Source organism: Geotrypetes seraphini, chromosome 3 (assembly GCF_902459505.1).
Source record: "Geotrypetes seraphini chromosome 3, aGeoSer1.1, whole genome shotgun sequence".
NCBI lineage: Eukaryota > Metazoa > Chordata > Amphibia > Gymnophiona > Dermophiidae > Geotrypetes > Geotrypetes seraphini.
This window is the reverse complement of record NC_047086.1, coordinates 194,605,527-194,624,953: the sequence shown is the minus strand read 5'-3', so window position 1 is coordinate 194,624,953 and position 19,427 is coordinate 194,605,527. Positions and strand designations below refer to the sequence as shown.

At 43.7% G+C, this 19,427-nt stretch overlaps 1 protein-coding gene across 2 annotated transcripts in view; it reads right to left on the bottom strand.

The window, feature by feature from the left end:
• AAAS (aladin WD repeat nucleoporin) overlaps positions 1-18,672 on the bottom strand; it is a 106,819-nt gene extending 88,147 nt beyond the window's left edge. For both annotated transcript variants that reach the window (XM_033939387.1, XM_033939388.1), the window contains exons 1-3: positions 18,591-18,672; positions 18,081-18,209; positions 17,197-17,324 (exon numbers count right to left, since the gene is read on the bottom strand). In XM_033939387.1, coding sequence (XP_033795278.1) covers positions 17,197-17,324; positions 18,081-18,203 — 251 coding nt within the window. In that variant the 5' untranslated portion in view covers positions 18,204-18,209; positions 18,591-18,672. The remainder of the gene's footprint in view (positions 1-17,196; positions 17,325-18,080; positions 18,210-18,590) is intronic.
• Between the last annotated feature and the right edge of the window lie 755 nt (positions 18,673-19,427).

The window sequence follows — 19,427 nt, the reverse complement described above, 5'->3', positions numbered from 1 at the left end:
AGTCAGTGTCAGGAAATCCTGAGGCAGTTTCTGTTCCAACTCCTCCGAATGCACAGATGGTTGATTTGGCTTCACCCCTCCTCCTGCTGGGTCGACTCCCAATCTCAGCAGGTCTGGAGAGCAAACACTCCGAGGCATTTCCTCCACCATCGACTGGCCAAACGCCCCCGAACTGCTCGGAGGACTTAGCTCTTCCATAGACCGGTCTAACGCCCCCGGGCGACTCGGAGGACTCCGCTCTTCCGGAGTTAAAGATGTTGCCTCGAGGGAGAGCTGTAACGCTTCAGCCAGCGTGTCTCTCCCAGCCGAGAAAGCCTCCGGCTGTGTTGGCGTCCCTCGCTGAAGAAAGGCGTCCATCGGTCCCGTTACTACTGGCAAAGATTCGTCGGGAAAAACCCGAAGTTTGGACTTTCGCTTCACCATTTCAAAGGTAACAGCAGTCTGGGATCATCCGTGGCGTCTAGCTCCAGCCACCCGCAGCCATCTTCCTTAAGCCACTCCCCTATGAAGTCTGAACAAATAGTTCTTAACCAGTTTTCTAAAGGTGCAATAAGATGCAGATTGTTGAATCAGATACTTTACCTGCTTGAAAAAGCCAAAGATCGATGAAAATACTTTTTATAAAGGCAATTTTGGGGATTAGGAAAAGTGAATAAGCCAGTACGCCGAGTAGACCTAGTCGAACAGTACAATTCAAAATGAGAGAAGAGATATAACGGAGCTATTCCAAATAACATCTTATTACATTACATTACATTAGTGATTTCTATTCCGCCTGTGCCTTGCGGTTCTAAGCGGATTACAAAATTAGAAGAGATCTGGACATTTCCCAGAGAAATTACATAACAAAGATTCGTGTAGGTTACATGTTACAGTAGAGTGTTACAGGAAGAAGGTATTTGGAATTTTTTTGGGAGAGTTATATAGCTCAGATTCGCATAAATTGCAGAATACAGTGGAGGATAATATATTCGAGTAAAAAAACAAACAAAAACATAGCAAATAGCAAATACAAGCAAATTTAAAAAGAACTCTTGCTTCCATTGGCAACCAGTGCAGCTGACTTTAATAAGGGCTGACATATTTACTTTTTTTAATCCGAAAATTAAACGGACTGCTGTATTTTAGATTAGCCTTAATCTTCCTAAAACAGTTTTATAAGCTCCCAAATAGATAATATTGCAGTAATCAAGAATAGATAAGATTAATGTTTGAACTAGTAATCTAAAAGAGGTAGGGTCAAAATATTTTTTGATGGAATGCAATTTCCATAATGCAAAGAAACATTCTTTACAAGCATATCGGTATGTTCCCCCAGGGTTAAGTGGCGGTCAAGTATAACTCCTAAAATTTTAAGAGACGAGACTATTGGATATTCTTGTCCTCTTAAATAAATTGTTTTAGCCATAATTTTATTGTTGAGACTAGCCAAGAAAAATCTGGATTTTTTCAGTGTTTAATTTCAATTTAAATTCAAAAGTCCAATCTAGGATAAAAGTGATCTGGTTTTCTATTTCAGTAGTAAAAGAAATAACTAGTATTAGTATTGTGATGTCATTGGCATAAATGTGAAAAATTACATTTAAGCTTTGTAAAAGATTAGCCAAGGAAACAACATAGATGTTGAACAAAGTGGGTGATAGTGGTGAACCTTGAGGTACCCCACAAGGGTTACTCCAAGAATTGGAGTACTGACCATTGCTAAAAACTCGATATGATCTTTTTTCCAAGAAACCCTGAAACCAATCTCTAACTTTTCCAGAAATCCCCATAACATTCAAACAACCCAATAGAATCTCATGGTCCACCAATCAAAGGCGCTACTAAGATCGAATTGAAGTATTAGTGCGCTAGTGCCTTGGCTGAATAAGGAATGAATATGATCAATCAAAGAGGCTGCAACCATTTCTGTACTGAAACCTTGTCTAAAATCAGATTGGTGAACGTGAACAATGTGAAATTGTTCTAGATGTTTGACTAATTCTAAGTTGACCAGACCGTCCATTATTTTACAGAACAAGGGTATATTTGCAATGGGTGTACAACTTAATAAATTGTTGCCAATCTGGGATATCAAATTAATTCCACAGCATGTCAGCCCTTACACCTTCTCTCAGCTGCACTGGTTGAAAAAAGCACAGTTACTTACCGTAACAGGTGTTATCCAGGGACAGTAGGCATATATTCTCACACATGGGTGACGTCATCTACGGAGCCCCAGCGCGGACAGCTTTTCAAGCAAACTTGCTAGAAGTTTCAAGTTTGCACACTGCACCACGCATGTGCTAGCCTTCTTGCCCACTAGAGGGCGCATCTCCACCTCGTGGTCCTCAGTTCCATATCAAGCAAAGAAAAGCCATCCCCGGGGAGGTGGGCGGGTTGTGAGAATATATGCCTGCTGTCCCTGGATAACACCTGTTACGGTAAGTAACTGTGCTTTATCCCAGGACAAGCAGGCATGATATTCTCACACATGGGTGACCTCCAAGCCAACCAGAAAAAGGGTAGGTGGGAGGATGGCAATTAGGAAAACAGGTTACGTAACACCGACTGGCCAAACCGGCCGTCACTCCTGGACAAGGAGTCCAGACAGTAGTGGGAGGTGAACGTATGAACCGAAGACCACGTGGCAGCCTTGCAGATTTCCTCGATAGGTGTGGACCTGAGGAATGCTACGGAGGCTGCCATCGCTCGGACCTTGTGTCCCGTTACTCGACCATGCAGCGCGAGACCAGCCTGAGCGTAGCAGAAGGAGATGCAATCGGCCAACCAGTTGGACAAGGTGCGCTTGGAAACTGGGTGACCTAACCGGTTTGGGTCGAAGGACAAAAACAATTGTGGGACTTTCCGGTGTGGCTGAGTGCGTTGGAGGTAGAAGGCCAACGCTCTCTTACAGTCAAGAGTGTGGAGTGCCACCTCTCTGGGATGAGAGTGGGGCTTGGGAAAAAACACAGGCAAGACAATGGACTGATTGAGGTGAAAATCAGACACTACTTTAGGCAAGAACTTTGGATGAGTGCGGAGTACCACCTTGTCGTGATGGAATACCGTGAAGGGTGGGTCCGCTACCAGAGCCTGTAACTCACTAACCCGCCGAGCGGAAGTGAGCGCAAGCAGGAAAGTTACCTTCCAAGTGAGGAATTTTGGATGGCATTTGTCTAGGGGCTCAAATGGAGGTTTCATTAGTTGAGCCAGAACCACGTTGAGGTCCCAAACCACCGGAGGGGGTTTGAGAGGAGGGTGGACATTCAGGAGACCCTTCATGAAGTGAGAGACTAAGGGATGGAGCGAGAGGGCTTTCCCTTCCAGGGGCTGGTGAAAGGCCGCAATCGCACTGAGGTGTACTCGAATGGAGTTGGTCTTTAGGCCGGAGTGAGATAATTGAAGTAAATAGTCAAGGACCAGAGGGACGGGGACCGACACCGGGTCCTGGCTGTGAGAGGAGCACCAGGTTGAGAATCTGGTCCACTTTTGGGAGTAGCAGGTTCTCGTCGAGGTCTTTCTAGAGGCCTCCAATATCTCCTTGACTGATTGAGACACAGGGAGAGAAGTCAGGGGGAAAGAAACCAAGCATTCAGATGAAGAGATTGAAGATTGGGATGTAACAGCGAACCCTGACCCTGTGATAGTAGAGAGGGAAACCGAGGCAGAGGCAGTGGATCTCTGACACTGAGTTGAAGTAGAAGGGAAAACCAAGGCTGGCGTGGCCAGCGAGGAGCAATCAGGATCAGGGTGGCTTGTACTGTTTTCAGGTGGACAAGCGTCCGCAGGATCAGAGGAAACGGTGGAAACGCATACAGGAACCTTCCCTCCCAGTCGAGGAGGAAGGCGTCGGCCTCGAGCCAGTCCGGGGAGTATATCCGGGAGCAGAAGAGAGGCAGTTTGTGATTGTGGGGGGATGCGAACAGGTCTATTTGAGGTATCCCCCACTGTTCGAACACCTGTCGTAAGGTCTGAGAGTGCAGTGACCACTCGTGTGGCTGGAGGAGGCGGCTGAGTCTGTCCGCCAGACAGTTTTGTTCTCCTTGTATGTACACCGCTCGAAGGAAGGTGTTGTTGGAGATTGCCCATTTCCAGAGGCACAGGGCTTCCCGGCAGAAGGGCCAAGACCCTTGTTTGTTTACATAGTACATTGCTACCTGGTTGTCGGTTCGGATGAGAACCACCCGGTCGTGGAGCAGATGTTGAAAAGCTACAGCTGCGAGATAGATGGCCCGAAGCTCTAGCACGTTGATGTGGCAGCGACGGTCCTCTGCTGACCACATCCCTTGAGTGCGTAGGCCATCAGGTGGGCTCCCCAAGCGTACTCCGATGAGTCCGTGGTGAGCACCTTGTTGTGTGGGGGGGCGAGGAAGAGCAAACCTTTGGAAAGATTTGAAGAGTCGGCCCACCAGCGGAGCGATCGTTGCAAGGAAGGAGTCACTGTCACGGGGCGATCGATCGAGTCCCGATCTTGGCGCCATTGAGAGGCTAGGTTCCATTGAGGGATTCTCAGGTGGAGACGGGCGAATGGTGTGACGTGGACGGTGAAGGCCATGTGGCCTAGTAGAGTCATCATCTGTCGAGCTGATACCGAGGGTTGCAGTGAGATCCTTCGACTCAGATTTACTAACGCCTCTAGACGTGGAGGGGGGAGGAAGGAACGGAGGCGAACCGTGTCCAGCGTGGCCCCGATGAACTGCAGGGACTGCGAGGGGCTCAGTTGGGATTTTGGGAAGTTTACCTCGAACCCCAGACTCTGTAGGTAGATAATAGTCTGTTGGGTCGCTGAGATAACCCCTTCTCTGGACGGGGCTTTGATCAGCCAGTCGTCCAGGTAGGGGAATACCTGAAGGCCCTGGGAGCGTAAGGCAGCTGCGACCACCACGAGGCACTTGGTGAAGACCCGGGGTGACGATGCTAGGCCGAAGGGGAGGACTCGGTATTGTAGGTGCAGGTCCCCTACTTGGAAACGCAAGAACTTGTGGTGAGCGGGGTGCACTGGAACATGTGTGTATGCCTCCTTCAGATCGAGGGAGCAGAGCCAATCGCCTTTTTCGATCAGGGGGTAGAGGATCGGTAGGGAAAGCATCCAAAATTTTTCCCGTACCAGAAATTTGTTGAGTCGTCTCAAGTCTAGTATTGGGCGTAGGTCTCCCGTTTTCTTCGGTACCAGGAAGTAACGGGAGTAGAAGCCCTTCCCCCGTTGGTCGGGGGGAACCTCCTCCACTGCTCGCAGGCGAAGCAGATCTCGAGCTTCTGAGAGGAGTAGGGGTAGTAGCGTTCGGTTGGGAGGGCACTTCCATGGGGGGCTGTCTGGGGGAATGGCTCGAAAGTTGAGAGAGTATCCTGATGAGATCACGCCAAGGACCCATGCGTCCGACGTGAGTTGTTCCCAGTGAGGATAAAAAGCTCTGAGGCGGCCCCCGATAGGCAGGGAGCTTGGAACTCTGGCAGAGGGGGTCAGCCCCCTTCCGCGTATCCTGTCAAAAGGATGGGGATGGTTTGGTAGTTGCAGGCGGTTGGGATTTGGGTGGGGCCCGGTGGTGGGCTTGCGGATGCCTGGGCGGAGGCCGGGAGAAGGCAGGAGTGGATTTTTGCGGGTAGCGGCGCGGAGGGGCCCTGAATGGCCTGGACGCGGGCGGTTTTGGCTTTTGCCGGACAAGGGAGGCAAATGAGCGTTCGTGTTCAGAGAGGCGTTTTGTAGCCGCCTCGATAGTGTCGTCAAACAGCTCTTTTCCCACGCAGGGGAGGTTAGCCAACCGGTCCTGTAAGTTGGGGTCCATGTCGACCAGGCGCAGCCAAGCTAGTCGGCGCATGGCGATAGCAAAGGCTGCCTCTCTGGAGGAGAGTTCGAAGCCATCGTAGGCCGCGTGGAATAGATGGAGGCGTAGGTTGGAGAGGGACTCTACAAGCAGGCTAAACGCCCCTTGGCGAGAGGCTGGTAAGTCAGTCTCAAAGGCTCTCAGTAGTCCGATGAAGTGTTTGAGGTAGGATGTGAAGGTGAAAGTGTAGCTTTGCACCCTAGAGGCCATCATCGCATTTTGATATAGTCTCCTGCCGAACTTGTCCAGGGTTCGGCCTTCCCGACCTGGGGGGACCGTGGCTGAGACCCGGGAGGGGTGAGCCTTTTTCAGGGACGATTCTACCAGCAGCGACTGGTGGGAGAGCTGCAGTTGTTCAAACCCCAGTTAGGGTACCGTACGGTACTTGGCTTCCATTTTGGAGGGGACGCCTGTGACCATGTAGGGGGTTTCCAGGTTCCTGAAGAAAGCCTGTTGGAGTACCGGATTAGGCGGTAAGCGAAGGGACTCTCTGGGCAGTGATGGCATGTCCAGCTCCGCTAGGTACTCCTTTGAGTATCTGGAGTCGGACTGGAGGTCTAAGTCCAAAGCGTGGCCCATGTCCTGGACAAAGCGAGTGAAGGATGGGCGGGATGTTCCCGAGGCCCCGTGTGGGGTTGGTGAACGAGACATCCGTCGGGTGGAGAAGGACGGGGAGGCTTCCCTCGAGTATCGAGGTTCCTTCTCCGATCCACGTTCCGAGACCGGGGAAGCACTGTGAAAGTGTTCCGGGGTCAGGGATCTCCGACGTCTCGAGGAGCCCCTCGGAGACGATGCCGGGGTTCGGGGTACCGATCGATATCGAATCGGTGACCTCGACCCGGACTCCCTCGGTGAAAGCCTGGCACCTCGGATCGGAGCCCCGGTCCGAGGGGGAGTTCGGAGGATGCATGGGTTGGAGAGTGATAGCTCCGTCACCCTGAGCGGTCCCGTACGAGGTGTAGGGGAACGGCCTCGTAGAGTGGGGGAACTCCGGGCCTTCTTGGAGGTACGGCGGTTCGAGGTTTCTGTTGATTTAGCACGACGTTTTGCCCTGTGGCGGTCTGTGGAGGGAGAGCGCCTCGGGTGCCTCGGAGAGGAGTCAGAGAAGGATGAGATGCGGCGAAGCTTGCGCACTTTTCCCCGAGGTGGCTCGACGCGAGGCTCAGGCTGGTCTGGCACCTGCGGGGTCGAGGTCGAGGCCATTGCAGCGGACAGCTCCGACGAGATCATTGCTCGGAGTAGGTCCTGGAAGACAGGCACGGACAGCATAGAAGGCATGTCCACTGCCTCGGTGCACTCCACCGGGGGCGACCTCGTATCAGAGTATTCCCGTGTAGTGGAGGCACGGCCTGAAGGCTTGGAGGGCTTCGCCGGGGCTGTAAGCATGGGGCTTCCGCCATGCGTTGCAGGTGTCCCCGAGGTTGGTTTCTTTGCTGGTAAAGAACCTGAAGAGGGAAGAGGGGACTTACCCGGAGCCGAGGCTTTCTGCTGTCCCGAGGGCTTCAGAGTCGAGTCTTGAGGCGATGCCGAGGTATTCGGGGCTGAGGTCAAAGCCGGGGCCGAGGCCGGGGCCGACCTCGAGGCCGAGGTAGAGGGTTGGTCCGGGGTGAAAAGATCCGCCATGCGGGCTTTCCTTCGATGGAGGGCCCGGTTCTGGAAGGTAGCGCACTGGGGGCAGGAGTCGGTTGGATGAGCGGCCCCCAGGCAGAGGATGCACCGGCGATGCGGGTCTGTGATGGAAAGAAGCCGCTTGCACCGGGTGCACTTTTTAAAGCCGGTCAAAGGCCGGGACCTAGAATCGAAAGTGGCCGCGGCTTGAGTAGCAACGCGGCCACGGGGACCCGGAAGCCTCCGGGTCGGTCAAAAACGCAGCAGGAATCAAGTTGAAAAGGAAAAAATTCGCGCACAGCGACTTAATCGAGAAAAAACAAGAAAAAATTGCGGTGCTAGAAGGCAGTTGGGGCAGAGCCTGAAAAAACACGACTTCTAAGCTCAGCGGAAAATTTTGAACTGGAGACCACGAGGGGATGCGCCCCCTAGTGGAGCAGGAAGGCATGCATGCGTGGAGCAGCAGAGCAAACTTAAATCTTCAATCAAGTTTGCTTGAAAATGCTTCCGCATCGGGGCTCCGTAGATGACGTCACCCACATGTGAGAATATCATGCCTGCTTGTCCTGGGATAATGGGGAAGATCATTAGTAGGTTGTAAAGTAGCCCTTAAGGTACATATATTCTGCTAATATATCAGCAGAGGGATGATTTTTCATTGCGTGATTGCTTTACAGAAGCAGTATCGGTTAAAGTGTTCACTAATTTAAATAGTTTTCTACTATATATCTTAATTGTGCCTATTTTTTGTGCATAATGATTGGAGCGTTTATCTTTAATAAATTTTAAATTACATCTCCAATTGTCTCTCATTATCTATTTTTAACCAGATCCTTTCCAAAAGAGCCAGAATGAGCCTCTGAAGCCACATACAGAGCAACATCCTATTCCCACCTGGAACAAACTGCACACATACTGTAAGGAGATAGAAAGAGCAGTGATTATGCCTTAGGCTATTTATTATTGTTATTTTTAGAGCTATGGCTACCCTCCACAGCACTCGAGGCTCCCTCATAACACAGAGGGGCTGAGGCTTAAGGAAACTCATTACAATTCCAGACTTCTGAAGGGAGCAGAGGAGGAGGATTAGGAAGACTAGAGGAAAGGACGGACCAGGCACCCAAGTGTGGCACCGTGTGGGTAAAAATGAGAGAGACTCCTACAGATCTCATCTACTTACTGCTATAAAAACAAACAAACCCAGCCTGAGCAGAGCACCAAGACAGAATCAGCCAAATTTTATTTTTAAATATAAATTAACCAGTAATCCCTCCCATCCCCCCGGGATTTTGGGTTCACCAAACCAACCTAGATTGCACAAGCTCACTTCTACTATCTGCCGGAGACTGAGAAATACTAGCTCTCTGAAGGCCTGCACAGACTACCTACTGGCTCACTCAGGAATTCTTAATCTCCACCTCAGTCAAATCTGGGCCAATCTGGAAGGATGTTGTTAAAGACCAGTTTTAAAAATATTGTACGTGCAGTTGAAAAATGGCTTCAAAAGATCTTTGAGACTGACTTTACAAATGCCTTGCAATATGATCCTGCTTAATTCTTGAAGCTATCACTATTTTGAGACATTGTAAACTGCTTTGCTGCTGTACATAAGAGGTGATCCATCAGATGAAAAACTAGACACTCATACGTCTCATAAGAATTGCCGCTGCTGGGTCAGACCAGTGGTCCATCGCAGTCTGCTCCTGCGGCGGCTCCTAGGTCAAAGACCAGTGCCCTGAGACCAGCACCACCTGCGTACGTTCCGGTTCAACTTGTCTACTCAAGAAAATGAAAGCATTATTTATTTATTTAAAAAAAAATTTATGAATCGCTTAAATCTAAGCGATGTATAAAACATTTATATCCACAATTTCAAGCACAAACAAACATAACAATTCATTGAAAGACATATGATCTTTGCATAATCTCATTATACCTAGAATTGAATTCCAAAGATTCTTACTGGCAATTGAGAAAATAGATATTCTAGATTTTACATAACGAATCCCATTTTCTTTTAAACTGATGAGCAACATCCCTCCCTCAGATCTCTGCCCAAGATAGCATGAAGTTCTTAAAACACATAGGGCTGGATTATATAAATGGCGCCTAGATTGTAGGTGCTATTAGGCGCCATTTATAGAATTCCGACTAACTGCCCCTAAGCATGCTTAGGAATCCTGGAGGTTGGCGCCAGTGTATTAGAACACGTTTTACTAGGCCTAATTTACCGGCACCTAACTACAACACCTATTCTCTGTCTCTAACCACGCCTACTTTTCAGGGAGGTGTCGTTAGGCGTTCGAGGGCGAGGTGCCCAAAGAGTTCAGCAACAAACACAACACTTAATGGTTTAATTTTTCTTTTTTGATTGGCTGAAAACTGATATGGTCAATTACCACACCAATTTAAAAAAAAAAAAAAAGGTTGAGCATGGATTCCAAAGCTGAGTGTCGCTAGGCATCCTTGATTAGGGCATATAGTGGCGCCTAATATGAGCAGCCTATGTAGAATCCGGCCCATAGTGGCCACAATGCACGTTGGACTCCCTCCGCTCACCTCAACATGTGCTCTTTTCAAACCATATTGACCCCTCTATCTATATGCAGTCTCCTCCTCCCTTTTTCTCCTTACCATCCATGTCAGCATCTTCCATTTTTCTTTTATCCGAAGTTTCTAGAATTGTTCCCTTTCTTTCCTCCACTACATTTCTTCTGTGGTCCAGCATCACTTATCCTCTCCTTCCCTCTGTGGGTCCAGCATCTCTCCCTCACTTGCCCTCTGGAGACCTGCCTTCTGCTAAGCCCTGCTCATGTGGCAACAGAAATTCTAGCAAAAGGAAAGCTCCCAAGGCTGGCCAGACAGCTTGACTTGTTGCTGACAAAGATATGCAAGTAGCTAGATGACTGTAGGAGGGGTTGAGAGAGATATGCTGAACCATTCTTTAATTTGGAAAGAAACCCATTTGCGATACTTTAACTTTATAAATATTATGAACTACTTTGAGGCCAATTTTTTAGCCATAGTATGGCTATCAAGTGTCCTTCATAAATAAATACATGCTTCAACTGCCCCAGAAGCCCAGTGACCTGCATGTGAAATAATTCAATGTACATTTTCTGAAGAATTTTGTTTTTAATAATAGTTTTTATCCCGATTCTAGAACTTTGCAGCGCACGAAGATGGCTGGGTAGAGGATTAGCTCTGTTGTGACAGGCAAATTTTATTAAGATTTTGGCAGTTAAAATTAAAGAAAAGTGAAGGAAAAGAGAGAATTGAAGTAAGAAATGGCTTCGGGTAAAACTAGTAAAAGTAATCCGGTGAATTCAGGAGCAGGAAGTAAAAAAAGAACAAAAATTGATTCGGTATCCCCGACAGCGGTCCCTTTGCCTCAGGAAGAAATTGATAACAGTGATTTGATGAATGAACTTCAGAAAATTAAAGAAATAGTAAGTGATAACGCTAAAAATATAAAAGATGTGAAGAAGGAAATAGAGAGTCTGACAAATAGAATGCAGACAGTTGACTTCAAAATTGAGCAGTTAGAAAAGCATGCTGAGAAATCTGAGGCAGAGATGCTGGTGTGTAAAAAAGATCACAGAGAAATAGAGGCGTTGAAAAAGGATTTTGAAGACTTATCAAATCGTGAAAGAAGGAATAATTTGCGTCTGATTGGGATACCTGAGGGGATTGAGCAGAATGATCCTATTCAATTTGTGACTAATTTTATCCCAAAGATCTTGCCATTTAAAAGTTATTTTCCTTTGGAGATAGAAAGAGCACATCGGATACCGATGAAAAGATCAAATAGTTAGAAGGGTCCCCGTCCAATAATCTTTAAGCTGCTAAGACATCAGCAGGTGATAGAGATTATAAAGCTGGCTAAAACAAACAAGGATCTTAAATGCCAGGATTCTAAGATCTTTATAGTACCTGACTTTGCAAAAGCTACAGCCTACAAAAGAAAACAGCTTTTGGATTTAAGACCTAAACTGAGAGCAATGGGAGCAAGATATGGATTGATATACCCTGCTATTATGAGGGTAACTTATGAGAATAAAACTTATAATTTTGAAGAAGCAGGCAAATTACAGGAATTTCTAGATCAATATAATTTGCCTATGGTTTCATGAAAGTATTTAGAAAATGTAATAAATAATATACTTAGATTATTTTTGGTTTATATTTTTGAGTGAAAATTGAAAGATATTTTATAAAGAAGGAAAAAGTGAAAAAAAAAAAAAAATAGAAAAGGAGAAAAATATTTTCTAGAAAATTGTTGAGGTTAGATTAAGGGGGGATCAACATTTCAAACAAGATTTAAAGAATAGAAATGAAAATTTTAAAGAGACAATAAGAAAAGAAGAAAAGAAGATTTTGACAAGGTAATAAGAGGGATGGAGCATATAGGAAGTGAAAAAAATATGAGGAACAATTATAAGATTTGGATGGTTTCTTGATGTGACTTTATAATTTGCATTTGAGCGTGACTGAGATGATAATATGAGGACACAAAAATGCTGCATTGGAGAAATGTGGGAACTTAGAATATAAGATGAAAAATACAAAAGACTATTGATGTAAAGAGAAGAAGATGTGAAGATAGACTGATGGAAATGACTTGAGCATTATTTAGATTTACAATTTGCATCTGAAATTGACTGAGATATAAGGATGATGTTGCAAAAATACTTTATTGGAGAAAGATGAAATAGCAATCTGCAAGAAGATGGAATAAGAGACTGAAACAGCAGGATGAAGATGTACAAGTGTTACAGTTGTGCAGAATGGAGAATAGACTGTAATAGATTGAAGATGCAATGAAAATTAATGAGAGTTTTAAAAAATATGAGGTCTGCTTGGTTGAAATGTTTGATCCTTCTTTTGATGTAAGGAAAAAAAAAAAAAAAATGAATATTATAGGATGGAGTGATGTATGTTCCAGTGAAGTTGTGAGAAACTTAGGTTATAAAAAAAAATAAAAATAAAATAATAATATTAATTATGGGGGGGTATATATTGTAAGAAATGGTCTCCGAAATATTGGGTATATACTTTTATAAATATATTAGAGGTATAGGATGGAAGAATGTTTGGAAATCTGAATGAGAGGGGAAATATATAATAAAGAATTATAGTAAATATGGGTATTTAGGGTATTGAAGAATGGATTGACTGCAGGATAATTTAGTGTTGGTTGTTTGAAAGATTAGAGAAAGAAAAATGAGTATGTTATTGCCTGAGGGGAGTTTATTTTTGCTCAGTAATATGTGCGTTTCGAAGTTTGCATTTGTGTTAGGGGAGGGGAGGGTGGGGGATGGGAATAGGGGGGATGGGGAAAGAGGGGAGGGGGGGAGACTCATATATTGGTTTAAGGAAAAAGAAAAAATGTATATTTTATGTTTGAGTGGATTATATATGTATTTTATATTTTATTTGTAAAATGGGTTTTAAAATTTTTTCTTTGAATGTAAATGGCCTTAATCACCCTATAAAAAGGAAAAAGGTATTGGAATATATTAAACAACAAAATATAGATATATGTTTCTTGCAAGAGACACATTTGTCTGGAACAGAGTCTATGAAGCTGACAGATAAGTGGATAAAACAATGTTTATTTGCACCAGCGGTAAAAAAGAAGGCAGGAGTAGCAATATTGATTAATAAAAAATGTTCAGCAACATTTAATATGGTAAAGGCAGATCCTCAAGGAAGGTGGGTACTTGTTGACATGAGCATGGGCAATATTACATTGGCATTACTAAATATATATGCCCCTAATTCGAATCAAAGTGAATTCTTTAAATCTCTACAACAATTAGTTTTACCACTGGCTGCTACTAATATAGTGGTGGCTGGGGATTTCAATGCTGTTATAGATCCAATAATGGATAAAAAGCCTAGTAGAATTATGAAATCAATGGGATTAGAAAATTTGATACAAGCATGTAATTTGAAAGATATATGGCGTATTCTTCATTTTAATGATCGGGAATTTACATTTTGTTCACATGTTCATCAATCATTTTCAAGAATTGATTATATTTTTGTTTCAGATCAGATGGTACAGCAAGTTGTAAAAGCTGACATAGAACCAATAGTAATATCTGATCATGGTGGTGTGTGGATAGAAGTTAACTTATTAGATCAAGATAATTCCAAACCTGTATGGAGGTTTGATAATACTTTGCTTGCTGATTCTAAATTTTGCACAGAATTTCAGATAAAAATGAATGAATATTTCAGACTTAATGACCTAGAGGAAATGTCGATTGGAATATTATGGGATGCTTTCAAAGCAACTATGAGAGGACAAATTATATCATATTCTGCGTATAAAAAGAAACAGATAAGAAAGCAATTTGCAAATTTGGAAAAAGAAATTAAAAATTTGGAATTAAAATTGGTTAATAAATGGGAACAAGAGACATTTCAATTATTGTTAAAAAAAAATGTGAATATAATGAAATTTCCTCTGGATTAGTAAGGAAAGATATTTTTGCTCAGCAAACGATGTATTATGGTAGTGCAAATAAGGCTGGAAGATTATTGGCAAATTATTTAAAAGCAAAGAAAAGAAAGGAGAAAATAAGCATAATTAAGGATGAATTAGGACATTCTCATTCTCAAATTGGAAATATATTAAAACAATTTTTAAAATATTATAAGTCACTGTATTCTTCTGAGTCTTATTTAGATAAAGAGAAAGATGGGTTGGATTTTTTGAGTTTAGTTAAAGGACCTAAGGTTCCTGATCATATAAAAGGAAGTTTAGATAAACCTATATCATTAAAAGAGTTACAAATGGCATTGAAATCCCTTAGAGTTGGGACCGCTCCAGGTGGAGATGGATTTACAGTGGAGTTTTATAAAGAATTTCAAATTTCCCTTTTACCATATTTATTAAAACTATATCAGGACCAACTGAATAAAGGTTGTATATCAGGCACTATGGCAGAATCTTTAACTATTGTTTTGCCAAAGCCAAATAAAGATCCAACATTGGTGTCAAATTACAGGCCTATATCTTTAATAAATGTAGATGGTAAAATATTAGCTAAGATTTTAGCATTAAGATTGGCTAAAGCTCTTCCGCATATAATAGGAATAAATCAAACTGGATTTGTTGCTCAAAGACACTCTTCAAATAATACTAGACTGGCATTTCAGATGTATTATTTAACAAGACAAATTAATGATCCGGCTTTTTCAGTATCACTAGATGCTGAGAAGGCTTTTGATCGTGTAGAATGGAATTTCATGTATCAAGCTATGGAATGGTTTGGTATTGGATCTGGATTTATACAAATGATTCAAGCACTGTATAGCTCCCCAACTGCTCGTTTATACATAAATAATAATTTTTCAGATGCTTTTAAATTGCAGAGGGGAGTTAGACAGGGTTGTCCATTATCTCCTTTGCTCTTTGATATAGTTCTTGAACCCTTGTTGTTAGCTATTCAACAGGCAAAGGACATAGAGGGTATTCCATGTGCTGGAGTGGAATATAAAGTATCCGCTTATGCAGATGATATATTGCTTCATTTGAGGAATCCGGAAACAACAATTCCATGTCTACTGGAGATAATAGATACATTTGGAAAATTCTCAGGATACAAAATAAATTGGAATAAATCAGAAATTTTACCTTTAAACGTGCATTGTACAAAAGGTATACTTGATTCTTTCCCTTTTATTTGGAAAGAGGATGGTATAAAATACTTAGGTATTTGGTTGAATAAAACACTTGAAGAGACAATGAGAATAAACGAAAAATTTTTATTACAAAAAGTAACAGAGTTATGTGAGCAATGGAATCCTTTACATTTGTCATGGTGGGGAAGAGTTCAAACTGTTAAAATGATGATTTTGCCTGTAGTTTGCTATCAATTGGGAATGATACCAGTGTTTTTTCAGGGGTCTTTTTATAAAAAATTAAATAGTATTCTGGTTAAATTTATTTGGCTGGGTAAAATTGCAAGAGTGGCTCTAGTGTCTTTGCAAAGACCAATTGAGGAGGGTGGGGTAAATTTTCCCAATTTTTATAGGTATCATCAGGCCTATATCATGCGCCAAGGTATGTATTGGGTCCTCCCAGAGCTTTTGGAACAATTACCAGAGTGGTTAAGAGTGGAGAGATCACTTATTTTTCCACTTAGGCTTGATCTTCTGCTTGGTATAAAAGTGCCTAGAATACGTAAAGACAATAAAGTATTAATGGATACTTGGAAAACATTACGATTTGTAGATAAATTAACTAGTGATTCTATTTTAAAATCGAAACAGCAGACTATTTGGGTAAACTCCAAGATACAAATAGGCGGGTTTAAGGTTGTCTGGAAGGATTGGATTAAAGCAGGTATAAGATCCTTAACGGAAGTAATTGATAATGGTAAGCTGCTTGATTTTTCACAATTGCAACATAAATATTGTCTGAATAAAAAACAAAGTTATAAGTGGTTGCAATTGAAGCAGGCTATTCAGGTGGGGTTCCCTGAATGGAAATCTTTAAATGATCATTACAGCTTAGAATTCTTATGTTTCCAGGCAGATTTTCTGGGACACCAGGCCGCAAAGTGGTATAAAATGATATCTAATTATTTGAATAAGAAACCAAAAAATGGATTAAGAGATATTTGGAGCATTGAGATTAAGCATCAAATTAATGCATCTCAATGGCCACGTATTTGGTCTTGGAGAATTAAAGGTACGATGTCGGCATCTATCAGGCAAACATGGTTCTTTTTGTTGCATAGAGCATTCTGGACCCCTACTAGATTACAAAAATTAGATTGCTCTAAGTCTAATAGATGCTGGCATTGTAAAATTGAAATTGGAACTTTAGACCATCTTTTATTTTATTGTCCATGTATTCAGGCATTTTGGATATCAATATGGGATCAAGTTAATATATTGATGGAAAATCATGTAGCATTATCCTACGACACAGTGATTTTTGGAATGTGTATGAGGGCCAAAAGTCTTTTTGGAATGTGTATGAGGGCCAAAAGTCAGATATCTGCAGCAAACAACAAATTATTGATGATTCTTACTGGAGTGGGAATTCAACAAATAACGACTAATTGGAAAGACTGTTCTAGATTGAATTGTAGTTTTTGGTGGAACTCAGTTTGTCATTTATATAAGATGGAAAGATTTCTTGCAGTACAGAGGGGATATTTTAAAAGGTTTAAGGAGGTGTGGAGGCCATTAATTGAATATTGTAATGATTAAGGGTTATTCTTTTTCCTTAGGGGATAATTTGTAAAAATGGGGGGGAGGGAGAGTCTAAATATGTATATGTTTGGATAAAATATTTTGTTGATAGGGGAGGGGATGGGAGGTGGGTGGAGGGAATTAAAACGTGTAATAATATTGCTTAAGAATGTCAAGTGAGTGATGTGAATTACTTGTAATAATATTGTACACTTGTTGAAAGAAATAAAAAGGAATAAAGATGAAAAAAAAAAAAAAAAAATAGTTTTTATCCCCCCCCTTGTTGTCCAGTATGTATTGAGTGGACTAGTGGTTAGAGAAATTGCCTCAGCACCCTGAGGCTGCGAGTTCACAGCAGCTTCCTGTGACTTTAAGACAGTCACTTAATACTTCATTGCCCCAATGTATACTGCTTTGATTGTGCAAACCAAACAGAAAAGTCCCATCCCTCTTTACCCTTTATGTAAGTGCTAGAATGTAGTGGTATAAGGATTTGAGAAACAGATTGAATCACTTGGCAACAAACCTGATGCAGGCAATATCCCTCATGCATTCTTCAGTGACTCACCAAGCATTGATGCACCTTTTCCAAACTGTCTCCTGATAGTAGATGAAGGCATCTTTACTGCTGTGCTCCAAGCGCCCAGGTGCTTTGAGTATCTCTTTGGGAAGCATTAATACTGGTAGATCGATGCACTGAAGTCACAGAAATGGTAAACAGAATCAAACAGATGCAAATATACTTCTTTCTCTTTTCTGCAACCCACTGATGTTTGTCAATTGCAAAAAAGGTTTCAAGACTTCTATTACTCAGCGTTACAGCTTTTACTACAACCTTACCAATACAATGTGAGAATGCCAACATTATTAATTCAGACCCATTTGATACACATTTGCTTTCTCCCTCCATACAAAGAATTATCGGAAAGCCCAGCCAGGTGTGTGGAAACCCTCCCAAAACAAAAACCTTATCACCTACACACAAGAGTGGGATTAAGGTTAAGTATATGTGTAGAACTCAAATGTTTAGGAGGAGCCTTTCAGATATCTAATTCATTGGCGCACACATAAGGTTTTAACTGTGTTAAGCCAAATGCTGGTAAAGAGAAGCTGGGTGGGGAAAAACCATAGTCTGAAGATATCTGCTTATCTTCCCCAACCCCTGTCCATAGTCTTCCAAACAGCAGGAGTCGGCAAGCAGCATTTTTTATTTTTTTTTTACCTGCTGCATTCTCTGCCAGATTTCTTAGGCATAACTTCAATGCCCGTTTGTGAGCATGAAAATGTTTGCCTAGCCCTTCAAAGGGTTCATTTTAACCTTAGCACAGCACCATTACAGATCAACTTATTTATTTGGCTAGCAATAAGTTAGGCAATTTCAGCACAAGTTCCAACTCCGTCGGTTAACGCCATTCTCTGTCCAGACAGAGGAACGTGTGCTATACATCTTACCTGTGCCTGGAAGCTAGGCGGGGGACTCTCATAGCTGGCGCCGGGAACTAGCTCGTTGTTATACTCGTACAGAGTGACTTCCCCTTCCGGCAGGGGAGCCCGAAACAAGTCAAGTGAGCACATCCTCTCCTGCGGAGGGAAATAAAGAGCAGGTCATTACAAACTATTCGGGGGGGGGGGGACGGGGACAGAAAAGCAATTTGCGGTCCCCGATTTTTGTCGTGCACAAACGTCACACGGCAGAACCAGCTCAGCTTAATCTTAACGTTAGGTCCGAGCGCTCGTAGCCTAACTTTTCTGTCAGCGCCTGAGCGCCGATTGGCTCAGGCACTGACAGGAAAGCAAGGCTAGAGCTCAGCTCCAGCTCCCCCCCCCCAAAAAAATAAAATAATAAAAATTCCCGCCGATCTCTCCGATCCCTTCTCGCGGTGCCCCAGAGGCAAGATGGTCTCCCCCCCAGCTCAAGGGCCCTCCCCGCCACCTGGCTGGGATCTCCCTCCCCCTTCGTACCTTCTCTATGAGAGTGGATGCCCACTCCCTCCTGCCTCAGGATCTGCCTCTTGAAAACGGCGGTCCTGCCCGGTGCATCCTGGGATGCAATGGGAGGGGCCTAAAAGCCAGGTTGCACCCGGTTGGGCCGCCGTTTTCAAAAGGCAGATTCTGAGGCAGGAGGGAGTGCGCATCCCTCCTGCCGGGCGCCCGGGGGGGGGGGGGGGTGTCCCGGCTTGTATGGTCAAGTGGCGCGGAAGAGGGGGAGGGGTGTCTAGTTTGGTTTGATTGGGGGGGGGGATCGGCGGGGGCTCGGTCATCGAGGGTTTCAGCATCTGCCCCCCCCTCCAAAGCAGTACAAAACAATTAAGTACCCTGGCCAGCTCCTAGCGTTGTTCCCTATCTACGGTATTACACATAAGAACATAAGCCGGGCCTCTGCTGGGTCAGACCAGAGGTCCGTCGTGCCCAACAGTCCGCTCGCGCGGCGGCCCAACAGGTCAAAGGACCTGTGTAGTAGTCCTCTATCTATACCCCTCTATCCCCTTTTCCTCCAGAAAATTGTCCAATCCCTTCTTGAGCCCTAATACTACTCTGTCCTATCACGCCCTCTGTCCACCACCCGTTGGGTGAAGATAAGAACATAAGACTACTAAACATAACACTACTAAACTCAGCAATCATTGATTGTCCAGTATCACTCCTCCCTTCTGTATACCCTGGTCATTTGAAAAGTTTCTGGACTAATCAAGAACATTTTTTTTTTTTTTGGGGGGGAAGGGGTGGGGTGGAGTTTAATCTATCTATGTATCTATATAAAATTTGATGTATCTGTGTATGATTGTATGTATGTTCCAG